This window comes from Electrophorus electricus, chromosome 9, assembly GCF_041902795.1.
Source record: "Electrophorus electricus isolate QZ-2024a chromosome 9, ASM4190279v1, whole genome shotgun sequence".
Taxonomy (NCBI): domain Eukaryota; kingdom Metazoa; phylum Chordata; class Actinopteri; order Gymnotiformes; family Gymnotidae; genus Electrophorus; species Electrophorus electricus.
The window spans coordinates 15205013-15215780 of record NC_137505.1 but is presented as its reverse complement, the minus strand read 5'-3'; the positions used below and the strand labels follow the sequence as shown (position 1 = coordinate 15215780).

Below are 10768 nucleotides of genomic sequence, written 5' to 3'. Positions count from 1 at the left end.
CTGCATTGTTTCTTACAAAAAACAACTGAAAATTACATAATAAAATAATATATTTATGCTTTTTTGCCTAACTCTGACCTTAGAAGTCAGCAAACAGTAAAAGATTCTCATTTAAAATGACCAAACACATACCTGCTATAGACATACACAAATGTATTATATCCCCTCACCCTGTCTCCATCACTATGGTTATAACAAGGCCTGCATCTTTAGGTGCTTTGATAAAAAGGTCTCTCAGCTGCTGAGGCTAAACTCTCAGATACGACTGCAGCCATCTTGTGTAAAGACGATGTTGGTGTTGGCCTCAGGAAGTGGAGAAGCACCCATGTATGCCCTGAGACTTACAGGCAGTGAAAAGCTTGACTTCACCACGTGAGTCAATCGCACTTCCTCAAATCCCTCACACACACGTACTCACAAACACACACACACGCGCTATCTCATTCTCTCACTTTCCTCTGTCTCTTTCCGTCACCCCCCTCTCCGAGTGCAGGACTATTTGAAGGAGCATCGTTCAGCAGCGGATCAGGTAAAACTGACCTTTTTCTGCCAGTGGCTTTTCAGAGGTCCGACAGCATGAAACGGAGTGACCTGCTCTGTGTTTAAGTGGAGGTAGGATATTAGATTAGGTGATGGTAGTGTGAGTTACTGTAGCCCTCCATGAGAACTCAGGGCTAGTCTGAGACAAACTGCCAATAAAACTAAGTCAACGTTTCAAGTCAAACTCTAGAATGGAACAGCTCTATATAAAATGCAATTAAACACTGAAGAAATAACAAAATAATACCCCAGATTAAATGAATAATAATACTTTTAGGTTTAAACATTGTTGAAATACATCAAAAATAATGCCTGCTTGTGTATTTTATGGATAAAACTACTAAGACAGGACATGTATTGTAGAGTATACTGATGGAGCAGACATCTGATTTTTGCTGAGTGTTCATCTGTGCCAGTGTTCTTATGCTAGCCTTTGACTGTTGAGGGGAACCAGGCCTGTGCACACAGCTGCCACTCTCCTTCCGCAGCCCCTTGTTCTGTGACATTCACTTCCTGTGCTTTCAAACAACCCGTGCAGCTACATTGCCTGACTCGGGTGCAGGGTTCCTCACATCTCAAACTGAGAACTTTCCATAACTAGACTCAAAAGGACTGGATTTGGGCCAAGCTTATTGTCTAAATCAGTGAACTGGGCAGGAGGTTTTTTTAAGTAACTTCAAGTTTCTGTTAAGTTTATTTAATATAAGAACATGTAACAACAAGGTTTGCATTTAGTGGCATCAGGGCCACATTGAAAGGTAAAGTTCACTGGTTTGGGGGACACACATTTGTACTGTGCAGATAGAGATTGTTCCCAGATACAGGCTTAGTCCAGTACTTTACACTGTTGTCAATGATTCCTCTTTGAAATGTATTATATACCTGATGGAAACTAAAGAAATGTATTCAGTTGGATTCATTTAGAGAGCTAAGGAAATACCACTAACAATGAACCAGTGACAAGGCATCGCACATACTCTGACTCACTCTAGTTCCCATTCGTTTTATATCTATATCAATGACATTAGTTTGTTTTTATTTGCCAATAACTCATTTTTTAATTAATGTTTAGTTAAAGGCTTAGACAGCATTCAGCCAAAGTCCAAATGTGAAAAGGTCAAAATCTGAAAATCCATGAAACGAGCTTTGATGTAAGAGCTTTCCCTAAACACAACTTTAAGGGTGTAGAAAGCAAAATTTTCAAAAACAGACATTTTATCCTTAATCTGTAGCCTGCGGTATTACTGATGAGTTGACCTCCGTTTTCATAAGCACCTTCACAGATGCCTACAGTCTCCAGAGAGACCCATAAACACTGATGGTGTTTCTAAAGCTGCAACTGTAGCTAAAATGGTAGCAGTGTATAACCCATGAGAAAGTGTGCCTGTGGTGCAGAGAAGCTGATGTTACAACATGGTGCAAGTCTGCATACAGGAAATGAAGTTGACAGTGTAAATGCATGTCACAGCAAACAGAAACATAACCCCACTGATTTTTCCCTCCCTGATTTGTAAAGTTAAAAAAAATGCATCCGAAATACTCAGATTACCTCAAACCATAATGCTTTCTATTTATTATGTTTATCTTATCCATTCTAATGGGTATAGTCTACATTATACATTGTTTTATATAAATATTAACCAAAATATATAACCTTGACAAGAGAGCTCTGTAAGACTGTACATCTTTTGTAGAAATACAGTCCCTGTAAATCCTTATATAGTAGTACAGTCCCTATAATTCTTTTTGTAGAAATAGGGTTCCTGTAAGTTTTTATGTAGGACAGTCCCCGTAAAGCTTTATGTAGACATAGTCTTAAATCTTTATGTAGAAGTACAGTCCCTGTAAATCTTTATATAATAGTACAGTCCCAGTAAATCCTTATATAGTAGTACAGTCCCTATAATTCTTTTTGTAGAAATACAGTCCCTGTAATTCTTTATGTAGAAATACAGCCCCTGTAATTCTTTATGTAGAAATACAGTCCCTGTAATTCTTTATGTAGAAATACAGTCCCTGTAATTCTTTATGTAGAAATACAGTCCCTGTAATTCTTTATGTAGAAATACAGTCCCTGTAATTCTTTATGTAGAAATACAGTCTCTGGTTCAGCTTCTGTTCCCTCATCAATTCTTCCCAAATCTTATGTCTGCCTTTGCAATATGGCTCCAGAGTACAAATGTCAACTGCAATTGCTTGTTGAAGTTTTCACTAGCTGAAGTCATGAAGCAGGATGATGAGTTTAGCACATGTGAATTCAAAGCATTTTCACTGAGTGGAAGTTGCATGCAGCAACACCACATCTCTGTGACACCACATCTCTGTGACATTCTAAAAAAAATATTTCCTCAGCACAGAACGGGTATTGCTGGGGGTGCCAGATTGAACATACAGTATATATACTGACTATATATATAATACATACTTAAGGGTCCTGTTAGCATCCTAACTGTTGCCAGGATTGCACACTTCTGGATGGAGATCTCAGATGTTGTTCCTGGGATCTGCTGGAGCCATTCTCTGAGCCTGAGGGTCTTAGCCACAAGTGCTACTGGAACAACTGCTGCCTTCACCTTCCACATGGTCCAAATGTTGCTATTGCTTGGGATTTCTACATCTGTCACTAAGAGAAGAGGGCTTCTGATGTTTATCCACCACTATGTCCAGTTGGATAGCCATTACCAATTTGTCTGTCTGTATCTGGAAGTCCCACAGGATCTTAGCATGGTCATTCCCACTTTAGAACTTCCAGCTTGTACTTGGCACCGATGTTTCCATACACTATGGCGTTCCATGTACGCGCTGCTGTTTTATGCTGGACTGTCGCAGGGGCATCTTTGCACAGTTTGCATCTGGGGTTGATCCCTGGATGATTTCAGAGGAATGCATAGGAATGCTGCTATGATTATTGCATCCGTGCTGTCTTTCAATCAATCTTTATCATCCTGACATTGGTTTCTTGGCTTACTAGTCCACAACCTCCCTCCAAAGCAGACTTTGTGTACAATCTCAGAGTGCTAGAGTTGGGATGAACCCTCTATGCATACTCCTACTGTGAGGAGTTTCTTTGTCAGTACCTTTGGCCATCTTATTAGGAGTGTAGGTGTTGATGGATCTGGATCTTGTTCTTCCCATTCACTTGCCTCACTCTTTGTAGGTATTTGCCTGTAACTGCTTTCCCTGTGGGATTCCAAGCTTCCCTCAACATCTGTTATGTTACTTTATCACTGGTAGTACAGTCTCCTCCATCCTGTCCTTGCCTTCTGACCATATTTATCCAGTCCGACTGACATTCCAATGTTGTTGCTGTATATCCTGGTGAGATGGATTCTGTTTGTGTCCATAGCCACTCTTGGTGAGATTTCAGAACCCCATATGCATAGGGGTAAATCTCCTTCACTTTATGATTGGCTTGAAGTTGCCCTCCACGGGCATCTTTCACAGAACTGTTATACATTGAATCATGTAATCCAATTTAGGATGGATTCCATCTGTTAGCAGCTGGTTCATTTGTCGCTGTCAGGCGCTCACTGAGTGCAGTTAGCTTCTTCAGCCAGTAGGTGCGGACCATGTCAGGGCCTGGTCAAGGTGTGGGGATGATGATATCTCCCCTCTGACCTGTTGTCCTGGCTCCCCCTTACCATAGCATGCGTGTTGCACTTTGTTGGTCTCTTGCGAGAGCAGTTGCTGATTGTGGTGCTGGAACACTGAACTACTAAATTGTTTCGCTGTTAGTTTAGATGTTAGGTTTCCAAGCATCCAAAGTAAGTAAGTAAGAAAGTAAACATTTATTTATATAGCACTTTCCTACAAATTGCTTCACAGTCTATAAAACGTCACAGCCATTGAAACTGCAAAGTGCATCACAGCTAATAAAAATAATAAATTATAACAAAATAGAAAATAACAGAGCTGAACAAGCTTCCTTATATGCAAGTGACAGCCAGATTTCAAGGATAAGAGTTTATCCTTGAAGCCAGTGGGCCAAGAGCCTTCTTTACGCTATTGGTAACAATCTGTAAAATTCGGGAAATTTCGGCACAAGAGCACAATCTAACACCAATAGACACCATAAACTTTCTATTTGATAAATATGATGCAAACAAATCTAAAACAGTCCCAGATATTCCCACCAATTGGCCAAAGCTATCAATTAACATATATAAGACAGTGTAAAAAGCTGTGCTGATATCTGATAACACCAAAATAGACACCAAAATCTGACATCAGCATTCATTAAGATGTCATTCAGAATCTTCCCAAAGACTGTCTCAGTAATATGTCTCTACCTAAACCCTGACTGAAACTTCTTAAAAAATACAGTTATCTTTAGCATAGTCAGAAGCTGTTTTGCCACTGCTTTCTCCAATATTTTTTAAACAAAGGGTAACTTTGAGCTCGGTCTATAATTTACACAATCCTTAGAATCATGTTTTTTTTTTGGTTTTTTTTGTTTTTTTTTAGAATAGGCTGCACCATCACCAAATTAAAAGTCCCCGAACTAAGGGATAAATTCACAATTTTCTGGATGTGAATACCAACAGAGTAATAACTAAACCACTGAGCAATATGAGCGCTTGTTTGTTTCTCTACAAGACTGTCTCTCACAAAAGGCTTTGGAGGTGGGTGTGATATTGACTGGCGGCTGTGTTGTATGTCCGACAGGAGCAGTGCCATGCAGAACACGTCGAAGGCTCCTCCCCTGGTGCTGCCTCCCGTGGCACTGAGGGCGAAGAGCACCACCAGCAGTGGAGAACGCCTCAGTCAGACCAAGTCTATGGTCATCCCAGACCTCGAGCCACCGCAGAAACCTGTGAGCTCACGCTCTCTCACAAACACAGACAAGTGTGTGTGTGTGTGTGTGTAAATGAGATCCACCTCCTGTATATTATATATAAATGCATGGCTGGAATATCCTGTTTCTCTGGAAACATTGAACACTTTACTTTTCATCTATTTTTCCTTTTCCAAGTTATACAGTCAACATAATGTGCAATCACTATTTATTTCTCTATTATACTTCACATTGTGCTTGAAATGAGTGAATTTCCCCCTGGGAAGCAATAAAGTTTGTCTTATCCTATTATCTTATATATACACGACAGGGATTTTTTTTCTTTTATTAATACAAAGGAGTCTTCCGTGATTGTTAGAATGTTACCAACTCTACACACCAGCACCCGACTCACTAGTCAGGTTTGCTTCCTCGAAGACGCAACAGGAGATGGTGCCATAAGAGTCTGAAAAGCCCCCAGATGCTGGTAGCTCTCAGTGCTCCAGGCTGAGTATCTCCTGTGATTATGGCATTGCTCACACATTTCATGTGTATCTGCTGATTCATAATGTGGCATATAATTATGTCATAAGGATGCCAAGACCACAGAACAGTAGAGGGCAGACTAGCACTGCACTGAGAGGCATGTCAGTGCTACTGCACTTATGAGGTATTCATTTCAGTGACTGGTCACCCAGGTCTAACCTTACAGCTTTAATGGAATCAAAATAAGGTATAAATAAAATGTTTAGATTATTTATATGTAATAAAATAACGCATGTAATGAAATAAAATAACGCATTTATGGTCATGGGTGCATATGTGGCTCTTGGGAATAACAATGAAGGCCATTCCGGAGGTCATTCTTATCTTTTCCATCTTTTCCATCCATTTCCACAGGTTTCCTTCATCCAAGTTTTAGGAACTCTTTAGTGATCCCCTTATTTCACTGGGGAACAGAGCGGTATAAAATGAAACGCAAGGCAAAGATAAATGGGCTTTTATGTTTCTGAAGATATTTGTTGACCTACTTGATGGCTGTTTATGAAATGTGACTCTTTTTCCAAGTACAGTAGGGAAGACAATATGAATGGCAGAACTTTCATGAAAAATATCCATTGCACATTTACAGCAGAAACATGCATCCCCTTCATCAAGTCTCCAAAACTCCAGTTAGACATCACCCCAATAATAAACATTTTGGAAAGCTTGGAGTCACACTCTGATCAGATGGGACATTTTTGTCAAAAAACACCAGGGGTGTGTTAGGATTTGCTTTTTTCTAAGATCATGCAGAAAGAACCAAATCCCTACTGCTAAGTGTGGTAATACATCTGGAATACTTCCCTGGGATTCTCGATGGATGGCATCACTTCATCAAATACCAGGAAATGTTCAAAATCTGCTTGCTCTGCCAGGAAGCTAGAACTTGAACAATGTTGGACCTTCCAACAGGACAATGATTGAAGCCTAAATCCAAAACTGACATGTAAATGATTCACTGACCACAGGGTTAAGTTTCGCCGTTCCCCTGATCTCCGCTGAAACCATGTGGGTGTGGTGAACTGAAGAGCAGAGTCCACAAGCAGAGGCAGGAGGATCCAGAGAGTTACTGTGTAGAGAAAAGTCCCTAGATCTGTATGACAATTTGCTCCACCTCATTAGGTGTCAAGAGAAAACTCAAATCTGTTATCTTGGTAAAGAAACACCTACTTAACATAGTGGCACCAATAAATGAAGACACATAGGTTTGCCTTTCTTCCCTGTGTTGAATAAATTTATCTCATGGAAAGGTTAGATTAGTCATATTTTCAGAGTAAAATCAAGGTGATAAACAACAAAGAAATTGTTTCTATAGCAATTATTGTTCATCTTTATCAAAGATCATCTTTACCATCTTTGCCAACAGTAGAGGGCATTGCAATTACTTTGTTTCTTTGATTCCATTATTAAAGACATTAATAAAAGCAATATGTTAAAACTGAGCAGCGCACCTGTTTTTCTGCAGATGAATCGGCATCGAAGGAACCAGTCTCAGCACAACATTACTCAAGGTGTACAGCAGGTGTCTATATCAACCTCCTCCTTCACAATGGCATATGCTGACTGCAAGTTTTACTCTCACACCCACAGAAACTGACTCAGTCTGCACACCATGGGGAAAAATCTAAATCAAAAATCAGTTTACTGCTTGGAGTATAAACATAAAAAATAAAAGAAATAACAAAAATGAGATTAATAACAGTGAATAGAAACACACAAACAGGGCATTGATTTGTGGTATTTCATCTTACCTGTACCTCAGACTTTTTGGTGATGCACCAGCGATTTAGTCTTATTGTTTTTATTACAGATTCAGCCTGCATTGCAAGGGGAGTATTTGAACAAAGCCAAGATCTCAGAAGGAGGAAAGAAACAGAGGTGAAATGCCAGCTTCCTCATGCCTTTTGTGTCCACCTCAATCTTTCACCAGGGCCTATTGATTAGGGTTATATTGATTAGGCTTATATTGATTAGGGTTATATTGATTAGGGTTATATTGATTAGGGTTATATTGATTAGGCTTATATGCACACTATACTATTCCCCACTGAAATGCTCAACTTTGTCTTCTTTTAAATTGCACTGGAAACCAGAGACTTATAAAAATCAATGTTTCAGTTATCATGTATTATACTTATAGGTATGTATATCCTTTTTCAGCACTGCAAGTCGCTTTGAATAAGTGTATCTGTCAAATGGTGTAAATGTAAATGTAAGCAGTACATTATTGAGTATTAAACACTGTTGAATTACTGCCTTCGAACTGTTCCTGCAGGAAAAACTGGACGTCAGCCTGGGTTGTGCTTTGCTCGAACGAGCTCCAGTTTTACAAAGAGAGCAAGCAAGAGGCGGTGGCTAATTTGGTAAGGGAGAACTTGCTTTAATACCCCATGCCACACACACACACACACACACACACACACACACACACACACACACACACACACAAATGCCTTATTGGCATAACTCCACACACCTCCACACAGCATTGCCATCCTCAATACACCCAGGCACCTGTTCTTTAAGAAAGCGAGAAAGATTATTTCTGTTCCGTGATCTGATGTTCTGATGTATGCATATGGCTCTGGCATAGAGAAAAAAATGTGAAAATAAAGAAAAACAGTGACCGTATACTGAGAACAGAACAAGGGCTAGGTGGCTATATACTAAATTAAACCAACATAGCAAGCATAAAAACACATCCACCAAATGGAACATTTATCAAACTAGACGGGAAAAAATGATTACTTCAATCCTTTTTGTGTGTTTTGTGATTCATTGCCCAGATTGGAGCCTTCTAGTAAAAAAGTGGCGAAAAGGCCCGCCAAAGAGCTAGCCTTTCTCCACTGAAATAAAGTCATAAGTAGCAATGTATCTTGATTAAATTGGGTGATTTAAATCAAAACACTTCAATTTTGTTTGCACTGTAATCCGTTGCCCAAGCTTATAAAAAATAAAAGCTTGGATTTTTCTGATCAAAAGAGTTATTTTGAGGCTAGCAGGCCTTTTCATTTAGATTTATCACTCTGCACAGTCTCGTTGAACTTCAGACTCATATTATTGGTCAGTACGATCTTTTCTCAGTCATATGGAACTTCAAATTCAGATTTGTCATTATTTGGTGAGCTCTCACTGAACTGGTCAGTTCACATTGCTACTTTAGTACCAAGCACTGGTGTCTAGCTGTCCACTCCTAGACTTTATTCTCTTTGTTTTATTTACTTTTTTCCATGGACAGTAGCTCAAAGATCTAGAGCATGTCATGTTAAAAACTATATTATAATTTTATAATGTAAACATTTCAGTGCTCATATGCTACACAGGAAGATGGGGTGGGAGCATACAAGACAAACACAAGGGGTCACAATTTGTAACAAGCTGACTGTGGTGGTTAATGAAATGGAAAGGTTACAGGTGGTCCCTTACATGCTCCCTGACGCGACGGGCCTTTGATTTAGTTGTGGCTGGCTCGTGTTACACCACCACAGCCTGAGAGGCTCCATCTTAGGATCAGGAAATGCCAGAGGCCTTTCTCTCATTCTACCATCACCCACTTCTATTTCAAATTTGTCCTGGGACATTAACAGATTTCATATTTTCATGTTTGATTAACTACTAATTCTATATTTTCATGTTATTTTGCTGCACTACATTCTGGTATTTCACCTGAAAGTTCTATCAGCGGTGTCATATGTCTTGGGGTAAACACGAATATCGTATCCGCAGAAACCAGGATGTAAACCAGAAGGAGTGGACCTTTGCGGTGCAATCGTAGAGTGGACAACAGAGAAATCAAGCCGGAAGAATGTACTTGAGGTAGTAGACTCTTCCCTAGCTACTATTGAAACTGCTTTGTAAGGAGTTATTGTGGTTGGGGTTGAATGATACTCTATAACAGTCTTCAGAGTGAGTGACTGTGATGAAGAACAGCAAATCACATTATGATAAACAGCAAGTTGCTTTAAAAAGACATACACATGAAAAAAGGTTTTAGCTTTCAGGTTAATGACTATAATACAGGCAACTCAAACATTGTCAAAGCAACTCAAATAGGATGTAGCAAGAACTACAAAAAATCTTACATATGCAATACCTAAAAACAAACAACAACAACAAAAAAATCCTAAAATATGCTGATTTGCTTGTCTCTCTGGAAGAACCATTTCACAGACCTGAGCTCTGCTGTGTGACAGACAGAATTAGGTTTGTCATCAGGAATTATAGGTGTTAGGTAATTAACAGCATGGACCTTCACAACCTTGACATGGATAACTGTCTCTGCTAAAAACCTGACCTGGGATTAATTTACTTCTATGCTGGTCAATCCCACAGCATTTCACAGACTTGCACATGAGGAAAATGGTTATCAGTGCATTGATAGTCCATCCTAAGATCATGATGAATCAAACAGAAGATGAAACGAGGATACTCAGCCTCATCCCACGCTTATGATGTCTTATCACCACCCACACTTTACTGTCATCCAACTCTTTACCCAGAAATCTTTTTCTCCAAGGGAGATTATCAAGGCATTAAGGCATAATCTTAAATAATCCCAAACTTGGTATACAGCAAAAAATAAATAAATAAAAATGGTTGTGAGGATAGTGCCAAACCATTTTGTGGTCTGACAACACTATCAATCAACTTTGGCCAGGATTAGAAATTAGTTCGGAGACTTGTTAATTCAGATATGGCAGGGAGTTTGTTTTGAACTCCATAGGCGTTTAACGCAAATCTTACAGATCTGGTCAGCTTAGCAAAAAACAAAGGATTCCTGTCAGATCAAGGATAGCTGTGATTAGATGTTCTTTTTTTTTTTTTTTTTTTTTTGATAGAGGTTTTCATCACTATTAGGCATCCAGGGCTGACTTACATTCTTTTCATGCTCTTACAGTGTTAGATATTCCA

The 10768-nt window shown here is 39.3% G+C and overlaps 1 protein-coding gene across 2 annotated transcripts in view; it reads left to right on the top strand.

The window, feature by feature from the left end:
• The first annotated feature begins 388 nt into the window (after positions 1-388).
• Positions 389-10768, top strand: part of arhgap15 (Rho GTPase activating protein 15) — a 31471-nt gene continuing 21091 nt past the window's right edge. For both annotated transcript variants that reach the window (XM_081720752.1, XM_027016922.3), the window contains exons 1-6: positions 389-529; positions 5206-5353; positions 7323-7379; positions 7668-7735; positions 8133-8220; positions 9584-9673. In XM_081720752.1, coding sequence (XP_081576878.1) covers positions 5216-5353; positions 7323-7379; positions 7668-7735; positions 8133-8220; positions 9584-9673 — 441 coding nt within the window. In that variant the 5' untranslated portion in view covers positions 389-529; positions 5206-5215. The remainder of the gene's footprint in view (positions 530-5205; positions 5354-7322; positions 7380-7667; positions 7736-8132; positions 8221-9583; positions 9674-10768) is intronic.